Source organism: Nothoprocta perdicaria, unplaced genomic scaffold (assembly GCF_003342845.1).
Source record: "Nothoprocta perdicaria isolate Ctin4 unplaced genomic scaffold, notPer1 scaffold_189, whole genome shotgun sequence".
Lineage (NCBI taxonomy): Eukaryota > Metazoa > Chordata > Aves > Tinamiformes > Tinamidae > Nothoprocta > Nothoprocta perdicaria.
The window spans coordinates 1,077,688-1,101,534 of record NW_020455082.1 but is presented as its reverse complement, the minus strand read 5'-3'; the positions used below and the strand labels follow the sequence as shown (position 1 = coordinate 1,101,534).

The 23,847-nt window shown below is 52.5% G+C and overlaps 3 protein-coding genes across 12 annotated transcripts in view; 2 read left to right on the top strand and 1 right to left on the bottom strand.

Moving 5' to 3' along the window:
- Positions 1-105: 105 nt before the first annotated feature.
- Positions 106-9,057, top strand: STYXL1 (serine/threonine/tyrosine interacting like 1). Its single transcript, XM_026036981.1, has 9 exons — positions 106-208; positions 610-671; positions 1,137-1,263; positions 1,615-1,671; positions 2,591-2,736; positions 4,119-4,264; positions 4,357-4,448; positions 5,883-5,992; positions 8,209-9,057. The coding sequence occupies exons 1-9, from the start codon at positions 106-108 to the stop codon at positions 8,338-8,340; spliced, it is 975 nt and encodes a 324-aa protein (XP_025892766.1). The 3' UTR covers positions 8,341-9,057.
- Positions 9,058-9,642: 585 nt separating this feature from the next.
- TMEM120A (transmembrane protein 120A) lies at positions 9,643-17,558 on the top strand. Its single transcript, XM_026036980.1, has 12 exons — positions 9,643-9,730; positions 11,655-11,773; positions 12,258-12,374; positions 13,171-13,230; positions 13,695-13,790; positions 14,193-14,282; positions 14,651-14,716; positions 15,384-15,445; positions 15,700-15,792; positions 16,367-16,431; positions 17,046-17,114; positions 17,201-17,558. The coding sequence occupies exons 1-12, from the start codon at positions 9,656-9,658 to the stop codon at positions 17,312-17,314; spliced, it is 1,026 nt and encodes a 341-aa protein (XP_025892765.1). The 5' UTR covers positions 9,643-9,655; the 3' UTR covers positions 17,315-17,558.
- Positions 17,559-19,070: 1,512 nt separating this feature from the next.
- Positions 19,071-23,847, bottom strand: part of LOC112945373 (NADPH--cytochrome P450 reductase) — a 34,601-nt gene continuing 29,824 nt past the window's right edge. For all 10 annotated transcript variants that reach the window (XM_026036954.1, XM_026036950.1, XM_026036945.1 and 7 more), the window contains 6 exons: positions 22,373-22,554; positions 22,048-22,197; positions 21,213-21,480; positions 20,949-21,094; positions 20,589-20,674; positions 19,071-19,746 (listed from right to left, as the gene is read on the bottom strand). In XM_026036954.1, coding sequence (XP_025892739.1) covers positions 19,602-19,746; positions 20,589-20,674; positions 20,949-21,094; positions 21,213-21,480; positions 22,048-22,197; positions 22,373-22,554 — 977 coding nt within the window. In that variant the 3' untranslated portion in view covers positions 19,071-19,601. The remainder of the gene's footprint in view (positions 19,747-20,588; positions 20,675-20,948; positions 21,095-21,212; positions 21,481-22,047; positions 22,198-22,372; positions 22,555-23,847) is intronic.

The following is a 23,847-nucleotide window of genomic DNA, read 5'->3' as shown; positions in this document are numbered from 1 at the left end:
CCCGGGAGCTCTCGCGAGACTTGCGGTAACGTAGCAACGGGTCGGCGCGCGCTGCCATGGCGACGGGCGCGGGCCGCGGCCTGGTCCGGGCCGGCGGGGCCGGGCATGGCGGGACTGCGGCTCTGCGAGCCCACGGAGCTCTACAACATCCTCAACCAGTACGCACGGCTCTGCAGGCTCGCCGAGCCCAACTACCTCTGCTTGCTGGGTGAGGTGGCAGAGCAGCAGACCCGGGGGCTTCCCGCGCACATGGACACCCCAGGGAACCCGGCTTGTGTGTGGCCTCGTAGGACCTCGACCCGACAGACACGGCTCCAAAAACAACAAAAAACAAAACGGATGCCAAATACTGTGATATTAAATGTTTTCAGCGGGTCCCCACGTGTTGAGCCTGAAGTTGGCGGTGTCACCTGGTGTTAGGCCAGTCTGGGATCCCCTCAGGATTGTGCTTCATTAACTACATTTCATAAAGTCGCAGTTTCTAAGAAATAATCTCTGCCTGTTTCTCCTTGGCATTGGTGCCTGAATTCCCATTGACTGAGCTCCGAAGAAGAGTCTACTTTAAAAGTACCAAATAAGCCAACTGTTTTGTCTCGGTTGTTTTTTCAGATGCCCGCACTCAGCGTGAGTTCGATGAGAGCCATATTATTACTGCACGCAAGATTGAACAGGTGAGGGGAGCTTACCATTTGTTCAAGCCATCCCCGGACTTTAGAAGTAAACCAGAACTGGCTTAAAAGGAGAGGGAATTATTCTAGTCTTTCCTCTGCCCGTGTGAAACGTTTCATTTCTACCACTGGGGGGATGTGTTTTAACACAAGAGAAAAAGAAAAGGTGGCCTCAGCAACCCCAAGAATTGGGACATAGAAGCTGAGTATCAGGAAAAATATTGCACAAGGCCTCACATATTGTAGCACTGTCTCACAAAGAACTGTGCTGACATCTTTACCATTGAAGCTGATTAAGCAATCCCGAGCAGTTTACGTAACTGGAGTCTTTCAGAATAAAGTACAAATGTAGTCCCCAAACCCATCCTGTAGCAACAGAGCGGTAACTTGCAGGATGTTTGTAGGGCTGATGCCTCAAGAAAAATGTGGATTTGTTCTCCTGATACAGTTTTGATGTGATTTTGCTAGAGTCCTACAGGCGAGTATCTGGTACCGGATTTGGAGGAGTTGGAGTGTGTCAGATACTGTGTTGTGTATGACGGCGAGACCAGCTCCTTGGATTTCTGTGATAATGAGAAAGAGGAGAGTGAAAAAGGTAGGTCAGATGTCCTGCTTATGACTCATGTCAGTCAAGACCTCATTGAAGGATACTCTTCACATTCCTCATTTACTTTTATGAGCTTATTTGGAAGAGATCCAAATTATGCTCAGTTTTATTTGGGAATACTGTGATATACCTCATTTTTTTTTTTCTTACTGACTGTATTACATATGTTCTTAGGCTTCATAAACACAGGTTTTATTTCAAGGCTTCCTAGTAGGTCCAGTTCCCTACCCTTGCGCTGATCCCCACAAAGTTCTTCAATGCATGTAAAGAAAAGATTTTTTTTTCTTCTCCGTACTCTTATTTCATTGAGATTTGCCCTATCTACTTATTGCCTTTTAGGGGCCAGTGCTTCCTCAGAGATTGAAAATGCTGAGACAAGTTCCCTATATTCACTGAGTGAGTACTTCCTTCTAAAGGTTATTTAAACCTGTCATATTATCATATTTAAAATTGCTGTGAAGGCTGCAGAATTGAAAACTTTTCCATGAACTTGTGCAGTCTTCCTTGAACCATGTAAATATTTGGCTTTCAAACATTCTTTGGCAAGGAATTGTGTTGTATGAAGAACCGCTTATTTTTGTTGGGTTAGGTTGTTCTGAACCTGGCTCCTATCAGCGTTATAAGAACTTTTATAGTTTTATCAAAGTTTTACATCTAGGCCACACCCTGATTTCTGAGGGAAAAACCTGAGAGTATAAGGTGTACAGTTAATGTGTGTTCATAAATGCTGCATGATGAGACATTGTCAAAGCAAGCTATGAAGACTCAGAAGCAGTTTTCCATTGTGCTAATCCTAAAGCAGACGTAGTTCGAGGCACTCTGGATGGATCTTGTGGGAGAATGAGGGGGAGCAACCACCTCTCACATAATTTGCATCACTAAGGATAACGTTTAAAATGGTTGGGAAAAAATGTTTAAACCACCTCCTTCTCTCCCTGTTGTTTAAGGGGCAAAGAAAAGAGTCTCCATAAAAAGTAATATGATTAGATTGAAACTAAGAATACTGCTCTATTATAGGAACTTACTATAAGCATTTCCCAAAGGATAATGGGGAGAAAAAAATTATTTGGACCTACAAAAGAAACTATGAGGAGAATAAAAGATCAAGATGTGAACGCCAGCGTGCCTTATTCTGCAGCAGTGATTAAAGAATAAGTCTAGCAATTAACAAGGCTTTCTACAGACCATTAGATGAAATCCTAAACCCTGTGAAATCAAAAGTAGTTTGCTATCAGTGTCAGTGGCCCAGATTTAACCCCAGATGCTGATGGAGAGACTAAACCAGTCCTGGCAAATAGCTTTTTTATCTCATTAGATGCTGAGGAAGGAACTGCAGTTCGATATGGCAGAGACTTAGAACAGTTCACCCGCCACCCTGTGCTCATCCTGACGGGAGGATACAGGCGTTTTACAGCCTGCTATCATTTTCTGAGGACTCAGAAGTTATTCTGGATGCCTCAGGTGAGATTAGATTTTAATTTCCAAGTAGAAAACAATAGCATTCATATTGCTAATCAAGCATCCATGGCTACTGAATTGAAGTTAAATGGTATTATGAACCTGATACCAGAGTAATTTCAAACACAGGATTTGAATGTACTTGGAGTTACTGTGCTTGCCCTGAGTCACACCACTAGTTCTTTTACAGCTACATTTTGTGTCTTTTCCTCTTTTATTGCATGGAAGAAAAGCTCATGAAAACAAACTGGGAAGCTTTCTCCGACGACATTGAAACTGGCCTATTAGAGAGTATTGATAACTAATGAACAGTCCAGAGTGATTAAAAAAAAAAGCAAGTTCCTCTGTGATCTCTTTATCTGATCTCTATATGTGGTTATCTGAGATATTACAGAAGTAAATATTTTTAGACAGGTTCTGTGTCTATAAAGCTTTTCATCTGCAAGGATCACAAAGCACATATCTTGGTGCCTGTTTCAATGGGCCCAGAAAGAAAACAGCCATCCACTGAAAGCTTGGCATCCTAATAATTTAGTTTTGCCTATAAAAATAATGTATTGAGCTTATTAAAAGCAATTACCCTCATTTTACATCGATGGCAATATAAAAAAAGGGGCATCTTTAAAGGGCAGAGGAGATACCACTGCAGTGTGTCTTTCATATTCATTATTCATAAAACTTCACATCTGGTTCAAATGATATAAAGTCCATGACATGGTGCTATCCCCTGGGATGTTACAATGCAGAAGAAAAAACATTTATTTATTTTTGTGATGGGTTATAAACTGCTAAACTTCTCCATCAGATTCGGTTTGATACAGATTACTTCCTTGCTGCTCAGTTTAGCTCTATTATTCTGCTGTGGCATTAGCTGAGTTTCAGATATGCTTATAGAGGCACAGTTAGCTTCTGTGTGTTGTTTGCTTCTCTTGGCAAATTTACATGCTTTTATTCTTGGCTTTCATGCTGCACAAATCAAAAGTAGCTGTGAACTTGTTTTGGGCCACCACCTCACACCTGCAGCTCTGTCAGGGAACAGATGATTTCCCTGAGGCTTGCAAACTGTAATCAGCAAAATGATTCTGTTACACTGCTGTCCTTCCATGCATTATAAATATCTATATATATATATATATATATTCTGCCTCACGTTTAACAGTTATTTTAAGTAATGCCACACTGGTAGCAGTTCTGTTAATTGTTCTCTACAAATCTAGTAAAGACTCCAGTATTTCAGAATGTTCAGATGATTAAATGACTCATTATACTAAAATGTGTCACGGGCTGCTGACTAAGCTTGTGTTCATTTCTTCACATCAGTTTAAGAAGTTACAAAGCTAATAAGAAAAAATACTTCTAAAGTGAGCCTGTGGTTTTTCCTGCAGGAACTAGACAACTTGAAGCCATACCCAGTAGAGATACTGCCTGCAAAGTTGTATATGGGCAATTTCAAGCAGGCTTGTGATCCGAAAATTCTCAAGGATTTGAAGATCAAAGCCCAAGTCAACATTTCTAAGCAGCCTACAGCACTGTAAGTTAAGCAGCATACTCTCCTCAAGTGTATGTGCACATTTTTGCAAAGTTGCTTCCCTGGTCCTTTAATGCTGTGTTCCCTTTATGTAGCTTTGCGGAAGACAAGCTCCTCCATATATCTGTTGCAGATTCTCCCGATGCAGATCTTTTCTCTCACTTTTCTACCATTTGTCATTTTGTAGGTGAGTTGTTCCTGATCTGAAATTGCTGAGATTTTATTTACCTTCAGATATCAAATGGGAGTGACCACATTTTGCTCAGACAGAAAGCTTGTAATCTCTCAATATCAGCATACTCCCAGGCAAGATGGATCTTTCATCAGCTCCTGAAATAGCACTTGCCACACACCACGGCCCTACTCTTGTATAGATTTAGAACTAAAAGACTACCCAGTAGCCAAAAATATTATAACCAAAATGTACAATAAGAAATGATAACCTGATACAAGCAAGAAAACAATATTTGAAGATGTGTTTTGGGGGTCCTAAATCGTATTTCATGACTAGCATGTGTGGAAACTCAAACAGAACCCAGTTCTATTCCCCGCAGTACTTCAGAAGAAAGTCTCTTTCTCACATTAGTATGTGGAAGCTTCCTAAATAGACTATGAGAGTTTAGCAGCTGTAGCCCTTGTAAAAATGGCAGTCTATAGTAGATTATTTAAACAACATGGTAGCCTATAGTAGATTATTTAAATGGAAGCAATTATGGATGAACACTAGACTGAAGTTCTCCACATATCTGCAGAAGAGAGGAGGTGAGCTCATGGCAGGTACGTGTATGTGCGAGGCTATTTCCACCCACAGAACTTAGAACAGAACTAGAATAACTCAGAAAATTCTACTTTAGTAGAATTTAGTTTGATAGAAACCTACCTCTCAACAACAGTAAAAGAAGTGGCCTTGGCCTAGTTCTAGACTGCAATCGTTAGTATACCTAAACATGTCATGCTGTCACCTCTGGAGAGGGAGGGAAAAAGTTCAAAAGATTATTTGTAAAATACAGAACCTGTGTTTTATATGTGAGTGATGACATCCTCTTAAAGCAAAGTGGTGATTTGTAAAAAGGAATTTGTTAATTTTAGCAATGATGTCTAGCCAATATCCACAACACCGGTATATGCTTTCTGCTGGTGATCCACAGAGGGATAAGGCACGTGAAGTCTAAGTCCCTTCCAGTTCTAGAGCTGATTCCTTCAACTTGAGCACAGAACACTGATAAGACATGGCTGATGCATTGATCAGAAATGTTGGTATCTTTAAACCCATCTGGGAAGAAAGTGGGTGGCTGATTTGATGTTGACCACAGCTGATGAGTAAGCCACTTTCACCACACTTACAAAAGGATGAAACTGATCTGTCTTGAAGCACTGACTGGTCATTATCATTTGATTCTCTTCTTCTCAGCCACTTTTTAGCTCAGTGGGTTTCTAACAAAAGACAAACATTTACAAAACAATGAACTGGCAGTGCCCATCTGTTCCTGTCAGGGTTCATGAATGCACCTGTCCCTCAGGCTAGTAATCTGTCAGCATTCACAGCATCTTTACAATTCTTTTGTTTTGGGGTTTTTTTTGTTTGTTTTTGGTATCACTAATGTGGCATTTCTTTATTCAGATGCTCAGATAAATTATGGAGCAGTGCTGGTGTTCTCTAACCTGGGGATAAGCCGGAGCAGCACAGTAATCATGGCCTATCTTATGCATTCTTCACAATTTACCCTGAAGGTACATCATTTCATAATTCCAACAGATGCTGACTAGGTCTATAGTTTATTTCTGTTCCTTAACAGATATAGGAATAAATTGAGGAATGAATTGATGAGGAATGAGGAATAAATGAGGAATAAATTATCTGTGTCTACTGTCTACGTGATAATGTAATAGATTTTATTCTCTCAGACCGTCCTATTTATACTATTAAAAACAGAATTTGGATCTATGACTCCTTAATATGACATCTGTAATATTCTTGCTTAGCTACAGGGCTACAAAAATAACACAACAGTTTCAGTTTTTAGGAGTTCTGCTTTCCTGGATCTGAGATAGAGACTACTTGGAAGTTACCTGAGTTGATCCCATCTCTTATTACCATGGGGCTGCAGGGAGGTTCATCCTGTAGTACTTACAAAGTTCTGACCTAACCATTTTCTTCAGAAAAGAGTAAAGGGGTTTTTTTTTGCCCCTGGAAGCAATCCCCTCTCAATGATACTACCACAGGAAAATCTGGATTGGGATAGTACTGGACCAAGAGGAATCTACGGTTTAAAGAGCCAGTACATTCTGTTCCATAGCTCTTGAATTACATAAGAAAAGTAACGAAGGCTGCTAATTTCCCAGCTGTGTGCTAGACTGCCTGCTTTTACCAGACCCGAGATCCTTTTTGACTTTGCCCACAACATACCAGCATTGCACTGTTACAGACAACATTTCGCTGTGTTTGCTTGGCACCGACCAGGCTGGTGTTATCTGATGAATGGGAATTGAAAGACGGCTCCTTAAAAATCTTGTCTTTGTTTGGAGAGTGGGTTTTCTCCTGTGGGAGCTTGAAGGCTTTCAACGAAGCTGGGCATACACTTAATCATTTAAACGATTCTGTGCAAGCATTTGCAACATAACAGGAAATTGCCTACCATCAGTGTGCCAAAGGGTAATTTCAGGTTGAATGTGCCAGCAGGGCACTAGATACTATCAGGCCTCCGATACTAATGCTGGGTGTGATTGCTCCTGCAGATTGATAACAATTCCCTTGCTGTTTGCCCCTGCTTGCTAAATTATTGGAGGTGCTTGCTGCTGCAGTGCAAAAGTCAAAGGCTGATCATGGCAGTTTCTCTCAGCTGAGATGACCAATTTGGTCTCGGTATTTCGCCAAGTAGGGGAAAGAAGAAAAAAAGGGATGGGGGGCAAGACCTTAACAGATTCCTGCAGCAACACTGTTGACCGGGCAAAACTTTCCTGGCAGTGGATTGCCCTGGCAGACAAATGTGTTTGTTGCAGACTGAAACACTGCAACAGACTCCTGTCGACTCTTCACCCAGTGTAGGCAAAGATCTTTGAAAGCTTTTAGTGTGGCTCCAGGATTCCCAAAGACATGGATTTTGCAAAAGAAAGGCACGTCTGGGATGTGAAGCCTCTTACTCGATTAGTGTTTGGTATGTTAGTAGATCTACCGAGTTTGGGGGAACTATAGGTCATCTGTGCCTTGGAACAGTAAATATTGGATTATCAGCCTCAGAGCACGCAGAATCACCAAGATTAGCAAAACAAACTAATGGAGCACAATCTTTTAACCTTTGGTCTCATTGCACTTAAGCAATCCTCTGATTGCTGGGGGAAGCTCTGTTTTGTGAGTCAGATGAGCACTGCTTGGTCAACCCCAAGCATATTGGTGGAGCAAAGATGGGCTGATATGAGTGGGCCTGCCACTTTGGTAGCACAGTTCTGGCTAATTACACAAAGCTAATAAATAATGAAGATGGCTTTAACACAGTGGAATAACTGGACAGCTTTCCAGCTGCTCGGCCACATTGGGTCACACTAATCCAGAAATACAATAACCTTTGTTGCTTAGCTGTAGATAGCTGATACTTCAGTGCTTCATTTATCATCCATGGAAAAAATAGTGTTTTGGTGTAGCCTCTGGTGGAAATCCAGGACTGCATCACTCAATCAGTGTAAAATAATGCAAGGCATGGGGCACATAAAGAGAGAGGCTTGAGCTGAGCTTATAAAGATAAAAGGCTTCTCTAAAGTTCTCATCTAGATCTAGACAGTCCCTCTTTTGGTAGCCACGTCCTCATCTAGAGGCTCCTGCTGTCCAACATGAAATACCAAGGAAGTAGCTAAGCAGCTGTGTAGCTCACGTGCAGTGTCTTAGCATAAATACATGAGCTTTGCCTTCAGCTCAAATTCCTAACACTTTCTTCCTTCCTTCTTGTTTACAGGAAGCTTGGGAATACGTTCGGAAATGCAAAACAAACATGAGACCAAACCGTGGCTTTGTGAAACAGCTCTCAGATTGGGAGACCCGCATCTATGGGATCACAATCACAGACATCTCCGAACCAAATTATTGACAGGCAGCAAGGACAACACCCAGCAAGGAACGGTGCTTTCCTATCTGTTCTATAGATCTGATCTATACCTAGAAAGGGACTTGAACTGTGTTTGAAAAACATCTTAACATTATGGAATGGTTTCCATTATCAGCAGGTATCATTTTGGGTCAAGTTGTGGAGACAAAAGGGAAACCCTCTTGTGCTGTTGAAGATGGTGGTTTGGGGAAAGGGAGGCCGGAAGGATGCGGCCCCCTGTGCACTACTTGTCTCTTTCATAAGCTAAGGTGATTATTATAACCACATTATCCACCATGCTCATTAACCCAGCTATGTGGAAATGATCAGAACTAGCTCTGAGAAAGTTTATCAATCCACAGTGAGGGATAGGTATTTGAGAGATGGACTACACCTGACTTCAGATGGAGAAACAGAAATTCCTCATTTCAGAAGTTCCTCCCTTCTGCACCATCTTCTCAGATCCTGGCAGACACTAGGATGCAGGAACAGCTTCTCACAGGCTTGCAGATGGGATTGTATGAGACCAGCCTGCTTAGCGGGACCTCACACATACCTTCTATTTACCTTTCTATCTTCTATTTACCTTTCTAATAGAACATTTTTTTAAAGGGCAGAGAAGTTTGACACCTCTACCCTGTTACATGAAATCTGAATTTCCACTCTTTAAGAACTGTCATTTCTTTGTATTGACACCACAAAATAAAACACTACCAACGATTCTCTGGGGCTCTCATTGCACTCTGTGCTAACGGTGTTTCATTTCAGACCTCCCCAGAACTGAAAGCCCAAAAGGGCTACCTGGGAACAGCATCATTCCGTCCTTACCTTCTCAAACTTCACTGAAGGCTACTGAAAAGTGCAAGCTTGGGGCAGGGGATGCCCAGCCCTCGAACCTCAGCGAGGCGCCTGCAGTGTGACCTGGGCGGGTAGGGAGAGCACTAAGGGCACCCGGGTCCCCCCGGGCCGGTCACTGCCCTTAAAAACCCCGCGGAGGGACCGGCTCAGAGCGGGGATGGCCCCGCCCCCTCGAGGCCCCGCCCCCAAACGGAGCCATAGGACACGCCCCCTCAATGCCCCGCCCCCAGCCCTGTCCCAGGCCCCGCCCCCTTGACGGGGCCTTTGGCGGCGTGGCGCAAGCCCCGCCCCACCCAGGCCTCAGCCCCGCCCCCAGGCCGGGTCTAGGCCCCGCCCCCAGGCCGGGCCTCGGCCCCGCCCCGTGACGCGGCCGTTGGCGGCGGGGCGCGCCCGGAAGCGGCCGGTGAGGCGGCGGCGGCGGCGGCGGCGGCGGCGCAGCGCCCCGCGCGCGGCCCCGGCCATGGCGAGCGGCGCCTCGGCCGCCGACTGCCTGCGCGAGTGGCAGGAGCTGCAGGACGGCTACCAGCGCATCCAGGTGGGCCGCCCGCGCGCCCTGGCCGCGGCAGCCTCCGCGGTTCCGCGGCGCGCGCCGCCCTCCCTGTCACAGCCCGCGCCTCCCGCCGGGGCTGCCCAGGCCGAGCGGGGCCCGGGGGGCTCCCCAGCTCCTCACGGGCCCGGGGCGGCCGCATCTCGGGGGGGCTCCCGCTCCTCTCCGCCGGGAGACGGCGGGAATGCGGGTCCCGGTGCAGCGGGTGGCTGGAGCCCCGCGGGCGCTCGGAGACCCTGCTCGGGGACACGCGGGGGCCGGGAAGGGGCCTGGGCCCCGCCGCGTCGGCGGGGACGGCGCCTCCTGCTTTGTGTAATCCGGGCTGGGGACGTGGGCAGCGAGCAGGGTCACCCGAGGGGAGGGATTGGCCGCCGGTCCCCTCGCCTGGCGCGGCGCGTGAACCGGGAGCCTCCCCCGGGCAGCGAGGGGGCCAAGGGGACGGTGCTGCCGGCGCCAGCGCCCTTGTCTGGGGCAAGGGAGACCCGGAGGGACCCGCCGCGCTCGCGCCATGGGGAGCGCAGCAGGCACGGGGCAGCTCCCGCTCCGGGGCCGGATCCCAAGCACCCGCTCCCGGTTTGGCTCCCTGGGGTCCAGGCTGTGGAGCCTCTAAAGCAGCCGTGGAAGAGCAGCAAGCCCGAGCGCCACTTGCCCTGCGCTCCCGAGGGCAGCAGAAGCAGGTTGGAAGCTTGGATGACTTTGGATGGAAGCAAGGAAGCTTGGCTGTCAAGCAGGGACATCAATCACTGCTGGCCATATCTGGGACCTGTTCCCACTCCGTTGCTCCTGTGCTGCCTGTCTCGGGAGGGAGAACAAGTTGTTTTCCTGCTCTGTGCCTCGCTTTCACCTTTCTCCTTTGGGATCTGCTGATAAAGTGCTCGATAAGCACCAGAGAGGTGAAAACTGCAAACCTCAAGGTCTAGTCCAAGGGTGGTTGTGAGCAGCGCGCTCCGCTCCTCTGCTGGAGGCGCCACCCGGGCCGCTCGTGGTCGCAGCAAGGTTGTTTGCCACTGGCTTTCACAAGAAGGAGTGTTGACGTGGTGTGGTCTCCCCTTTCCTTTCTAAATATAGAGGAAGAATGGCAGCTCGGGTGACCCAGGTGCGGTTGGGTTACGGTGGCACTCGGAGCCCGCCCGTCGACCTGAGCCCTGCTGCCGGTCCTGTTAGTGCTGCCTACCGACAGGCTCCTTCCAGCATCCCACCCAGCACCTAACCGGGGGCTCCGGGGGGATCCTGGATAAAGCACGGCCTCTGGCAGAGAAAGGAGACGCTTCCCATCCCATGCCGGACAGCGGCAGGGAGAGGCACCTCTCTCCATGTCAGCTTGGCCTGGTGTGACCCAAGCCCCAGCTCACCTCACACCAGAGCATTTGGGTTTCTGTCGCGGCCCCTTTGCTGCAGCTGCTGCTTTCCCAGCCATGGGAATGTCCCCAGGACAAGGCTGTGCCTTAAGCCGGGCTTTTACAGGGCGTGAGGGTGGTCGAGTGCCCTGGTCTGTGGGCGCACGGCCGCGTGGCCAGACACTCCTGTCACTCTACAGTGTGCCCAGCTACCCCGGCCACCCACCTGCATTTTCTAACCCTCCTTTCTATTACCCAGCCTGTTGTACACTGGATTACAGGAGCTTTCTGAGGGAGGCATCGCTTTCATACATCCCATTTTCTACCAGGGATGTTTCTGAGCAGCAGCAGAGCAGCCAGCACTGATCTGCCCTGAGCTGGTTGTACTGAGGGGCCTGTCACACTGGGGGCTCAGAGAGGATGGGGTTGGAGCAGACAGACAAGCCTTGTGTCCCCGGGGCCTTCAGGAGTGCTGGCTGTGCAAGGTGGGGCCAGGCACTCTGCAGAAGACCCAAGGGCTGCTGGGCTCATGCAAAGGCCAAAGGCTGCAACGTGTGCCGGTCTCTCATTCCCAGGATAACCACAAGCTGTACAAGCAGAAACTCGAGGAGTTGACCAAGCTCCAGGATGGCATCTCCAGCTCCATCGCACGACAGAAGAAGAGGCTGAAGGAGCTGTCTGTCTCTCTAAAGAAGTAAGTTGATGCCCTGTGACAGCCCCTAGAGCTAGGGTGCCTCAGGAGAGCCGCAAGGACAGAGCTCTGCTATATGTGTTAACGCAGCCTCGCTGGCAGCAGGATCTTCTTGGGGTCTGGAGCTAACCCAGGGCTTCCTTGTGCTTTCGTTTCCTTTGCCTTGACTCACTCTTCAAAGCTTGCAAGGTCTTTATGGTGCTTGAATCAAATTCTCTCCTGCCCAAAGCTCTCTCTGTTGCTATTTGAGGCTGAGGAGACCTGTCTGTCTCCCCTCACTTTGATTTCTGCTTCCTCTCCTTGAAGCAACATCCCAGAGTGACAAGACATCTGCTAGTCCTGCAGACGGAGTTGCAGACTTGTCCCCAGCTCGTCTTTCTTGACCTTGGGGTGCCTTGTCTGAGATGTGGTCATGCTCCAAGTGCCAGCGTGTGCTGCTTTCGTCACGGTGGCTGTCCTCATGCCAGTGCCTGTGTTTTCTCCCCAGATGCAAGGCCCACGTGAGTCCTGAACAGGAGGAATCCATCCAAGAGACTCAGAGCCTCATAAAAGAGAGGCAGAATGTCTTCTTCGAGATGGAGGCCTACCTGCCAAAGAAAAATGGGTAAGAGGTGCCTTATGTCTGGGTCTCCTTCCCGCCTCCGTCTTTTTCTTCGGGTGGGTAGTCAGGACTGCCAGGGTCTTGGGATGCCCCCACGGCTGCCCCCTGTCAGAGCAACTCCTGGGAGAACAGACAGCTGGGAATGAGCTGCTGGCCTTGGAGGGCCAGATCCTAACCTCACTGCTGGAGAAAGCTTTAGTTTCCCTCTGGGGAGGGTGGAAGCTTTGGGGATGTGTAGGACACAGTCCCTGGGTGAAGGTAGCTGCTGAAACACCACTTCTCCCTCCACGTGCCACAGCTGTGATGCTGCAGGGCACAAACCTGCCTGTGCTGCTGCTCTCAGCCGGTGTCACAGCTGTGCTGTGCTCAGCACAGGCTGCCCTGGAGGGTGCCTGGACAGGAGCCAGGCTGATCCCCGGCAGAGCCATCCTTGTCCCCCCTCTTTGGGGCCTGCCTCCAGTCACGCCTGGCACCCCCGGCCTTCATCCGCACTGGGGCTGCGGCTGAGCCCCGATGAACACCCCCACGCCTGCAGGAACGGGGACCGTGCCCTTCCTGCGCGCCCTTGAGTTGAAATGCCAGAGTGCTTGTGCCAGTCACGCTGCCTGGCAGCTCCAAGTGGAAAACAGCTGGGTGTCCTCGGTGTCACTGCAGAGCATCAGCCGTGCTGGGCTGGCCGTCAGCAGCACAATCCACAGGGAAATATGTGGCAGCTCCGTGCCGCGTTCACGGCAGGACCGCTGGGCGCGCGGCCGGCTCCTGGGAGATGCCTGTCCTAGCGCCTCTGCTCTCTCTGCAGGTTGTACTTGAGTCTGGTGCTTGGGAACGTGAACGTCACACTACTCAGCAAACAGGCTAAGTACGGTGCTGTCGTCACTGTGCCACGTGCTTTGAGGTGGTTGGGGATCTCCTTGTCACCAGGAAATAGTAACTCTTCCCAAGCTGAACTGCAGGCACAATGTGTGGCTGCTTGATGTACCTTGCACAGGTCCCTTTTCAGGGCTGTCCAGTTCCTCATTTTCCCTCTCGGAGTCTTCTAACCCACCTAGGATCTAATAAGCCAAATAGGACCCAAGTCACGGCCTCCACACGAACATTCCTTCCCTGTTCCTTTGGCCAGCCACCAAGTTGGCCTGACTGTGGGGTTATGTCAGTGTCTGTAACCTGTGTGAAAGCCAGAGTAGTTTGTTCTCCTCTCAGAAGTGTCCCAGTGAGGAGGGTTTTCCTGAGCATGTTTCAGAGCCCCTTTGCAGACCTTTGTCCAGGCTGATGGGATGGAGGCCTTTGGCCTTTCTCCTAGCTTGTCCTTTTGTTTCCCTGCAGGTTTGCCTATAAAGATGAGTACGAGAAGTTCAAGCTCTACCTCACCATTATCCTGCTCATCTTGTCCTTCTCCTGCCGGTTCCTCCTCAATTCCAGGTGAGTCTGGCTTGGATGCTCTCCCCAAGTGCAGAGATCTCCTCTCAGGGCCTCTGTGTTCTCATCTCTGCTTCAGAACGGCCCAGAGCTTTGGAACGGCTAAAGCTTAAAAGCCGGAGCTGAAGTCAAGATACTGGCAAAGTAACTGGATAATCAGGTCTCACCAGCTCAGCCACTGCCCTTGGAGGGGCAGCAGCCTCCGTGGCTACTGCAGCCTGACGGAGGGTGGTGGTAGATGGTGGGAGAAGCAGCTCTCTGGGCAAAGACCTGTTTGTGGCACCCCCCGGGTGATTAAGGGTGATTAAGTGTCCTCTAATAGTTGTTGACTTGGTGCCTGTGCCCATCAGTTTGCGGGTTGTGGCTCCCGCGCCTCCTTTTCACCCTCTCTTTGTTCCACACCAGGGTGACAGATGCTGTCTTTAACTTCCTCCTGGTGTGGTACTATTGCACTCTCACCATCCGGGAGAGCATCTTGATCAACAATGGATCCAAGTGAGTCCTTCAAGTGCTCTGGGAGGGTGCAGGCAGTGAGTTAGTCCTTCTCAGCAAGGCTGGGGGAGTTCAAACCCATGGTGTAGGCCTACGCTTGCCAAGGGAGCGGCTGCAAGAACCTCCTACTCAGGGTGTGTAGCAAAGCCTGGTTATCGGCTCTGCATGCTGGCCTGGCCCTCACAGGGTGGCTGCTGAGGTGGGAGGGATGGATGAACTCCCTGCCCGGGAGGAGAAGCAGAGGCAAAACTGCCCCAGCTCCTAGGAGCCTCCTGGACTCGAGGCACAGGGAGCCGGAGAGCAGCTGCCAGCGTGGCTGGCTCTCCTGCTTGATGTGTGTTTGTGATCTCTTACCTGTGTCTGCCTTCCAGAATCAAAGGCTGGTGGGTTTTCCATCACTACATCTCCACTTTCCTCTCAGGTGTCATGCTGACTTGGTAAGTCTCTGTGTCCTCATGTCCTGCCTGGATGTCCTAGGCTGCTTTTCTTACCTCTTTTGCAGTTTGAAGGTAGCTCTTGCTTGTAGACTACAAAGTCTACAAGCTTTGCTTCTAGCCTACAAAGGCCAGCTCAGATTAGGCAGCCTTTCTGTAGGTACCCTAATCCATAGCTGTACTGGTGCTTTTTGGACCTGGTTGTCTTTAGAACAAGGTCTTTGTACCTTGGTCCTTTTGGACCTGGACCATCTGCTCTGTACATTCCTCACTAACAAACCACACTAAACAAAACAACTATTGGCACCTTTGCAAGACAGGCAGCACTCAGCTGATCAGGAAACACAGTCCCTTGTGCTGCAGTTCTTGTCCAAGGACTGCTGCAGCTTTTCCTGACTGCTGTGCTGGCAGCCCTTGATCTTCAGGTCCCCAAATCATGCCTGAAACTGGGCACCATCCCTCTGACTTGCTGTAAACACCTCTTGACGAGGCCCTCCATAACCACAGTGGAGCAGATGGGCCACCATGTGGTGCCTGAATTCAGGGAGTCCCATTTTGGTGGGCAGTGGGATGAGCCAGCAGTGCTGCTACCCCAGCCATGGGACAGACAAGGCTGGCAGAGCCTCTTGACTTGGCCTTGCATCTGCTCATCACTGTTGTCTCTCCTCAGGCCAGATGGGGTCATGTACCAAATGTTCAGGAACCAGTTCCTCTCCTTTTCCATGTATCAGAGTAAGTGCTGACCTCTCTGCAACCTGTAGCGCCAACCTTGCTTGCCTCGCTCTAGAGTCAACGTGGAAAAGTGGCTTTAGTTGCCCACAACTCCCTGCTTGTCTGGGTTTTTCCTGGGCCCTCTTCCTGCTCTCTACCTCCATGGGGGTAGGACCATCTTTCTACCCTGAGTCACCCCAGAGGAGGGCTCAGGCTGAGCCTGAGGTGTGGGTCTGGGTCTCGGCACATCCTCAATTCAGCTGCTTTCCCCGCAGGTTTTGTGCAGTTCCTCCAGTACTACTATCAGAGCGGGTGCTTGTATCGGCTCCGAGCGCTGGGCGAGAGGCACAACATGGATCTCACTGTGGGTAAGTCGGGCGGTGCCTCTGCTCCAGGGACTGTGAGCACGTTCCCTCCCAGCACAACACATGGCGCTAAGTTAAAATAGGAGCTCTGGCATCTGTTAAAGGCAGAGGTAACTACCTCCGGATGTGGAATACCTGCAAGAGCTATGGCTCCCTGTATCTGAGTTTCCCCCAGGAAGCTGCTTTACAGATAGGAATCTCTCCTCTGATGCCCTAGATGCTTTTTGTGGGCTGTCCCCTCCTGTCCCCAGCAGCACTGAGGGATGGAGCTGAGCCTGCAGGGCCAGCAGCCCCTGCAGCCCCTCGGGCACATGGCAAATGGTGCCAGGTGAGGCTATCTTTACTAGAGCACCTTCCTTAGGAGGAGTCAGGGCTAGACTATGGAGCCAGGAACATGGCCAGAGGCCACCCCACGCTCCCTGCAGCACAAAACAGCCCCAGAGAGGCCACCTTAGCCTCATCCAGGCACAGCATGGCCACTAAACCTCCCTGCCTCTTCCCTTAGGAGCTGGGCTCTGACTGGTCCCCAGCCCATAGTGTATTTTTAGGTCTCCGTTCAAACCTTTCTTCTTTGCAGAGGGCTTCCAGTCCTGGATGTGGAGGGGCCTCACGTTCCTGCTTCCTTTCCTCTTCTTTGGGCAGGTAAGTGTGAACTGCTCCCTGCAGGTCCCGTAAGGAAGGCCAGAGCTCCAGCTGGGGTCTGAGCCATGCAGCGGTCCCTGCTGTGCATGGCTACCATCAAACTGGGTTCACTGGTTGCTGCAGACTTGTGATACAGATGCTGGAGGCAAGAGAAGTGCTGTGGAAAGAGCAGTCCTCAAATGAGCTTTGTGCACCCACCTGCACAAAACTTGTCTTAGCGAGAAGGGGGAGGCTCTGGGTGCCTCAGCACCGCAGCTCTGCTGCTGCTGGGGTAGCTGAAGTGGTGTGAAACACAACAAAGGGGCTGTCTGCAAGGTCATGTCCAAAACCCCTCTGAATTTGGGCTCCTGAGCTGCTGCTAAAGGTCCAGCTCCTCCGAGTCAGATCATTTAGGCTAATGAACAAAAGCAGTAGGTTGGTCCGTGGCTTTCTCTGGAGTGCTGGGCTGGAATGATCCCCTTGGAAAGCCCTGGATGGGAATTCACTGCGTGCTGGCTTCCTGGAAGAGCTGTGGGGGGTTTACGCCTGGTGCAAGCAGCTGGCTGAACCTTGGGTTAGCTGAGGCAGAGCAGCTTGGAGCTGCTGAAGATGGAAACTCTGTGTGTCTGGTGCAGTTTTGGCAGCTCTACAACGCCGTCACCCTGTTCCGCCTGATGCAGCACCCGGAGTGCAAGGAGTGGCAGGTACGGAGGGACTCGCAGCCTGGGCCCCCCCAGCAGGGCAAGGGCTGCGGCCCCCCCGGCCGACCCGCAACTCTCTGCTCCCACAGGTGTTCATGTGCGGCCTCCCCTTCTTCATCCTCTTCCTGGGGAACTTCTTCACCACCCTCCGTGTTGTCCACCAGAAATTTCAGAACCAGAACAAAGATGCGAAGCAGAAGTGAAGGGAGGCAGCGCGGGGACCAAAAGGATTTCTTCCCCCATCTCCATCTCCCCCTCGTCTTCTTGCCTCGATGCCATCCAGACTCGGGCAGGTCTCGCCCCGTTCCTTCAGAGCAGGCAGGCCTGGACGTGGGACAGCTTGGAGCCTGCTGCTCATCAGCCCGGGTGTTCCCAGCAGGGCTGGAGCCGCGTGCCCGAGCACTCACCTGGAGGCAGGAACATGTGGCACCTCCTGTCCTATCTGCCTCCCTCCTCCAGGATAAACCGGGTGCCTGGGACAGCTGCTTCCCTGCTCTTTGTCCTGAAGGCATCCAGGGGGATGGTTCCCTTTCACAGTCTCCTCTTGGTCCTCGCTCAGCCCTGCAGCACGTAGGTGACAGTGGAGGCAGACGGGGCCTGTTCCTGTCTCAGCAGGTGTGAGCCCTCAGGCTCCCTGGCCTTCCACGGCCTCCAGGCTGGCACTTGGAGCACGGCACCACAGGAGCTCCTCTGCCGACCCCGCCGAGGAGCAGAGGGGGCCGGGGTGGAGGAGCCATCCTGGACAAGCGCTCGGTTGAGGCCTGGCTGCTCCTCCTGCTGCACTGGGGCTGGGAGCAGCAGGAGTCCAGCCCAGGCTTCACTCTGGTCTTGCATCTTGACAGGATGCACACGGGAAAAATAAAGGGAAGGCGGTGCTTCCTTGCTTTGCTGGGCTCCGCATAGCCCTGCGGCCACAGCCCCCCAGGTCCCTGGATCCAAATGAAGGAGGGGAGAGGAGCAGCGTGGGGCAAGGTGCTCCCTAGCAGGGTGCAGGGGAAGGTTTCATGAAGGCCCAGCAGGAGCTTCCCAGCTCCCAGGGGAGCTGCAGCCCTGTGGCGCTCGCTGTGGCCACAGCTTTACACACAGAAGCAGCTGCAGAGCAGGACTGCGCTCCCTGCAGAACCCAGGGGCAGGAGCAGCCCTAGACCTCAGGGAAACTCCTGAAACTGGAAACAAAACCTCTCACTCTAGAGCTGCCTGACCAGCCCCGAGGTTCTGCCTGCGCTGCTCCCCCTGCCCTCACGTGTCCTCTCTGCCCTGGCCGTGCTCAGACCCCGGGCTCAGAGCTGTGCCCAGCAGCCAGCCCCGGGTCCAGCCCCGTCCCCACCTGCAGCCCCGTTTCTCGCTCAGGGCAGGGCAGGTCGTGGAGGTTTCCACAGGCCGGGCAGCTGCCGGCAGCACTTGCTTCGCCCTCTCCCCTCCAGCCACGCAGCAGACGGACAGGAAGGCAGGAAGCAACCTACAGAAACAGTGTTTTTATTCCAAGGGCAAAGTATATTTAAATAATTTACAGTCATTGGATAGCCTGAAAGTTTTTTTTTTTTCCATGATTAAATCACAAAGATGTTAAAATAAAAACTATTTAAAAAATGACCGTACACAGCATGATGGGGACAGCATGGTGACAGGGGAGCTGCCAGCTGCAGGGCCTGGGGAGCGGGCAGGGCCCTGCAGCCCGTGAGCAGATCTCTGCGGGCAGGGACAGGAGCCACCTCCCCTCCGCGCTGGAGCTCGGGGAAGGGAGCGGAGATGCCTGACGGGGCTGGCGGGCCCTGGCTCAAGGACTAGGAACTTGCTCCCTTTCCTGGGAGCAGCAGCTGCTGAGAACAGCAGCCGGAGCTGCCGCGCGGGGCGGTTCTGCGCACTTTAATGAAGCCCCCGGCGCAGCCGGAGCAGCGGCCGACGCTCCGGCCAAGCGGAGCCCTTGGGCACCAGGGCAGGGAGCTGCGGGGCGGCCGCGGAGGGCTCGGAGCTCCAGCCCAGGCACGTGGGAGCTGGTGCTGCCCCGGGCACGGAGCTGGGGGCAGGGCTGCCCGGCCCCTACGCCCCTCACCCGGGGTGAGAAAGGCCACGTGCTCACGGGAAGAGCCCGGGGCTCCTCCAGTGCTCTCTGTTCTTCCTGCCCCCTTCCCCAGCCAGCAGCAGCCTTGTCACTGACCCCACAGAAGGGCTGGGACCATGAGATGCTCCCCTGGGTGCTAAGCACTACCCCAACAGCAGCCTTAGCCACCTCCTGGCCCTCTCAGCCCCTTCTGCCTCCCAGGGGCACAGGCACGTAAGGGACAAGTGCCAGCTGCTCCATCCCCAGCCTGCTCTAGGGGACTGCTGTAGCTGTCAAGCCCAGAGCAGAGGGGATGAGGGTGACACTGGGGTAGCTGTGGGGTGGGGATGATGTGGTCACCCACAGTGGGGTGGCCAAGCAGGCACCTTTCACCTCCCGTGGGCCGGCACCTGAGGCCTGTCCTCTCCCTGGCCCTGCCAGCCCTGCTCTTAGCTCCAGACGTCCAGCGAGTACCGGCCCTTGGTCATCAGTTTCTTTACATAGTCCACGGCCTGGGGCTGGCTCATGTTCCCAAACTCGGCCACGATCTCGTAGAAGGTGTTCTGCACGTCCCGGGCCATGTTGCGGGCGTCCCTGCGAACCAAGGGACCCGTGAGCAAAGAGAGCGGGACGAGGCTCTCGCCCCGATCCCTGCCCTGCCCTGGGGTCACTGCCCCCCGCCCCTGGAGCTGCAAGTGGATCCCAAAGGACTCCAGCCTGCTCCTCACCCAGCAGAGGCAGCCTCGGAGCTCAGGCCACACAGGGTGGCCCAAGCACATCTTGAGGCTGAAGGATCTGTCCTTACAGGCACCGAGCTGGGCACGAGGGGACGTGGGGCTGACAGCAACAGAGAGGCCCGGGACGATGTGGGTGCGCAGACCCACGTACAGGGCTGGCCGGGGCCGCAGGCTCCGCTCCAGGCGCTCCCTTTCAGCGGCCGCCTCCTCCCAGGCGGCTCCCACCCTCCTCAGCGTTTCCCAACCAGCCCTAATTATGCCCAGATAGCACTTGATGCTGGAGTCCGCCCTCCCACTCCCGCCATTCCACCCGGCAGGGCAGGGTTGGGTTTGTCTCTGCCAGGGCACAGGTGGGACTGGATGCCAGGGGCTACGCAAGGACTGCCCCAAAAGGGCCAGCAGAGACGGATGAACATGGGGCTGCTCCCGCTCGCTCAGCGGCGAGGGAGGGACGTGCTCCGGTTACCACAGAGCAGCCAGGCTGGGGCAACACGGGGACAAAGCTCTGGTTGTCTCTGAACAACCACACGCGGATGGTTCGTTCAGCCCAGCCCCATCCCCGTGGCTGCTCTCCATCCCCTGGCCCATGAAGAGCATAATTCTGTAATGCAACTGTGAAGCAAGCGGGTAAACCAGGTCTCACAGTTTCTTTAGAGAACAGGAGCAGCTTACAAATCCCTTTCCTGTTCCTGGACTTACCCACAGACGTAGACATGAGCATTTCCCTCATTAAGCAGCTTCCACACATTTTCCTTGTTCTTCCTCAGTAAGTGCTGAACATAAACCTGGCAGGGAACAGGGTGGATGAGGTGAGAGGGGCAGAGCTTCCAGCACCACTGAGCCCAGCCTTGGGCAAGGGGACAGAAGCCAAATCCAGGCACAAAATTCGCCTTCCCCACATGGCTCCACCAGACAGCGGAGGAACCGGGTGCTCCCAGGCTACTTGGGAACCTTCCCATTACAAGAAAGGCTCCAGGCTGGGAAGTCTCCAAGCCTTTTATTCACCCCAAGAGTGACGCTTAGCAGCATAAGCAACAAAAGAGGGGACTTGAGTGGTACCTTCTCAGCCTGGTCCCTGGAGAAGGCGACATTGAGCTGGGTGAGGAGCCCGTCCTCATGGAAGCGAGCGAGCTCCTCGCGGTACAGGTAGTCCTCATTCTCGTGGCGGCAGCCGTAGTAGAGCACCGTGTCGCCAACCTCTTTGCCTGCAGTGACACAACAGCCATGAGTGTCCCCGCTCCTGTCCTCCTTCTCCTTCTGCCCTCTCCCCCTCTCCTTGCCCCGCAGCAGCGTCGGTCCCGGGGGCAGTTTCTGTGCTCTCACCTTGCTGCTTCAGCCAGGCCCGCTCCTGTATGAAGCCCATGAAGGGGGCGATGCCGGTGCCCGGCCCGATCATGATGACGGGCGTGCTGGGCTTGAAGGGCAGGCGAAACTGCGACTTCCTCACGTACATTGGCACCAGGGACTTGCTCCTGTTCTCATGAGGCACCTTGTTCTTGAGCCAGTTGGTGGCCACCCCCTTGTTCAGGCGTCCCGTCTTGGTCTCGTACTCCACCGTCACGGCACAGATATGGATGGCGTTGGGGTGAACCTACGCAGGAGCAAAATCAGCACGAGGGAGAGCGCGAACCCCAGCTGAGGTACTCGTCAGTCCCTCACTTTCAGCGACAGGGAATTGTTTAACCTAACGTTAACAATTAATCTTCCCCAGCAGATGAAACTTCCAAGCACGCACACAGGTCTCCTGTCTTGTTCCCAAGCTTCCCCAAGCATGGCCAGAGCTTCAGGCCACAAAGTAAAGGACAAATCCCGATCAACTCGTGCACCATCACCTCGCTTCCGAGTCCTGAAAACAAGGTGTATGGCAGAGAACAGCTGGATTGCAGGGAGGACGATGGTATCAGGGCACAGCCTGCTGTGACATGGCACACACCATCTCCCGCTGCAGGTCCCACAGAAGCTGGGATAGCCCCTTCTCATACAGGGAAGAAAGCAGAACTACCCTTCTCCCAGAGAAGGTTTCTAGGAGAAATTCCCAGTGTCCCCAGCTGAGCCCATGCCCCTGTGGGGCTGAAGACAAGGGATTCCCACGAGCAGCAGCCTCCCCCTGGAAGCGAGGCCTTTCCGTGGGCCTGGCAGAGGTTCCCAGCAAGCTCACCTTGGAGGAGGAGGCGATGGAGTAGTAGCGGGCCTGCAGGCGAGGCAGGAGCTCGCACAGGTGGTCGATGGGGGGCCGCAGGGAGGGCATGTCCTGCAGGATGGCCAGGATGTTCCTGCGGGCCTCCACCACCCAGCTGAGGTAGAGAGCCTGCGGGCAAGGAGGGCACACACGTGAGAACGTCCCCGCGTGACTGGCAAATGCTCCCTGCAGCTCTCCGAGCGCGCGGCTCGACAATCCTGGATTCCTTCTGGGAATCCCACAGCACCCAGGCCCATCACCCAGCTCAACCCCACAGCTTTGCCGGGAAAGCTGCAGCTCCCACCTTGCCCTCTGCAGCAGACGAGGCCATTTTGCGGAGCTGCTCCTGCTCGCCGGGCTCCGTGGCGTATTGAGCCAGCTCGTAGAGGACGTTGGTGCGAGGCGGATTGGTGATGTCCAGGTAGTAGGTAAGGGCTGTCCGGTAGGACGTGGGGCAGGGGAAGGGATGTTTCTTATTGGATTCCTCTAGAGGAGGAAGAAAGAGAGAGAAAGTCAGCAACTGCATCTTCTTTTCTTGGAAATTTCATGCCATCAACTACATGCAGGAGAATCTGTGAAAGACAGAGCAGGGAAATGCCTTTGGAGAGGATGGCTGAATTGGCCTGTTGGCCAAAGCCCTGACTACTCAGCCATGCCACATGACAGAAGCATCAGCAGAGGCCAGCTCCCTCTCCAGAGGGCTGCATCTCCCAATAGCCCTTTCCTTTCTGTTTTACACATGTTGTCTGACAGGTTATCAGCAAAAAAAATACAGGATGTTCCCCGACGGGGGGATCTCTGCCCAAGATAGGCATGCATGCTGCAAACAGTAAGGGCTCAGGTCATCATCCTCCTTTTTACAAGGCTGGCAACAGACATTCAGGCTAGGGCAGCGATACTGCAGCTCATCCAAAAACACAGGAGTTAAGAACAGAACTGCCTGCACATCACAGTCTTTCCACTGACATGTCTTGCTCCAAGGCTGTCAGCTCCATGCACTGCAATGCCCCGTTTTTTTTTTTCTTCCCGGCTTCCAGAGAAAGTCACGCTGCTCAGAGACACTTTGGGAAGGTGATCCAGAAGGCAGGGCCTAGAAGATAGCATATCTTGGACCCTGAAGTTCAGGCAGAGAGAGGGAACAAGTTTCTAGAGAGAGCTCTTGGCACAGAGGCACCCAGCAAACTCCCAGGACAAGCAAGGACACAGTTCTGGATGGCTATTTTGGCCTCAGACTCTTAAGCTTTCTGGCCTCCAGTGCCCTTTGCCTCCTTTAGCCATTGACACTTGCGCTCATAGTGTTCTTGCGAAGGATAAATGTCAGCAATCAAAACCTCAAGCCACTCAGTTTAGCAATCACGATGCACAGGAATGAGCATGCAAAGGCAGACAGTCTGCGACACTGCACAGGGGTCTGCAGACTCCAACACTGCATTAACACCAAGGAGTTCTCTCCAGAAACAAGCGCTCAGCTCTCCAGCTAACAGGCCTCTCCTGTCTCTGGTTGGGCATCACTCTTCCCATACGGCAACGAGATGGCAGTTGCCCTCTCCCTCCCATGCTAGGAATGTCATTCAAGAAAAGCTCTTTGTCCAAGAGAGAAAGAAAATTAGCAATTGCATCCTGTTATGGCAGAGATTTCTTGGACAATATCTCAGGGATATCATCCAAGAAAGACACTGAAAAATTCTCTATCCTGGCAGTTCAACCCAGCAGTGGGCTGAACAACAACACACCGGTGCCTAGTCAAGGGACCGAGTAACAGTGTCTGAAAGGAAGGTC

Bases quoted from the DNA above. Each gene is read 5' to 3' on its own strand.
- STYXL1 (XM_026036981.1), top strand. From the start codon at position 106: ATGGCGGGACTGCGGCTCTGCGAGCCCACGGAGCTCTACAACATCCTC. The intron at 672-1,136 runs GTGAGGGGAGCT...TGATTTTGCTAG, and splicing joins CTGCACGCAAGATTGAACAG to AGTCCTACAGGCGAGTATCT. The intron at 4,265-4,356 runs GTAAGTTAAGCA...CCCTTTATGTAG, and splicing joins TCTAAGCAGCCTACAGCACT to CTTTGCGGAAGACAAGCTCC.
- TMEM120A (XM_026036980.1), top strand. From the start codon at position 9,656: ATGGCGAGCGGCGCCTCGGCCGCCGACTGCCTGCGCGAGTGGCAGGAG. The intron at 13,791-14,192 runs GTGAGTCTGGCT...GTTCCACACCAG, and splicing joins CGGTTCCTCCTCAATTCCAG to GGTGACAGATGCTGTCTTTA. The intron at 14,283-14,650 runs GTGAGTCCTTCA...TCTGCCTTCCAG, and splicing joins TTGATCAACAATGGATCCAA to AATCAAAGGCTGGTGGGTTT.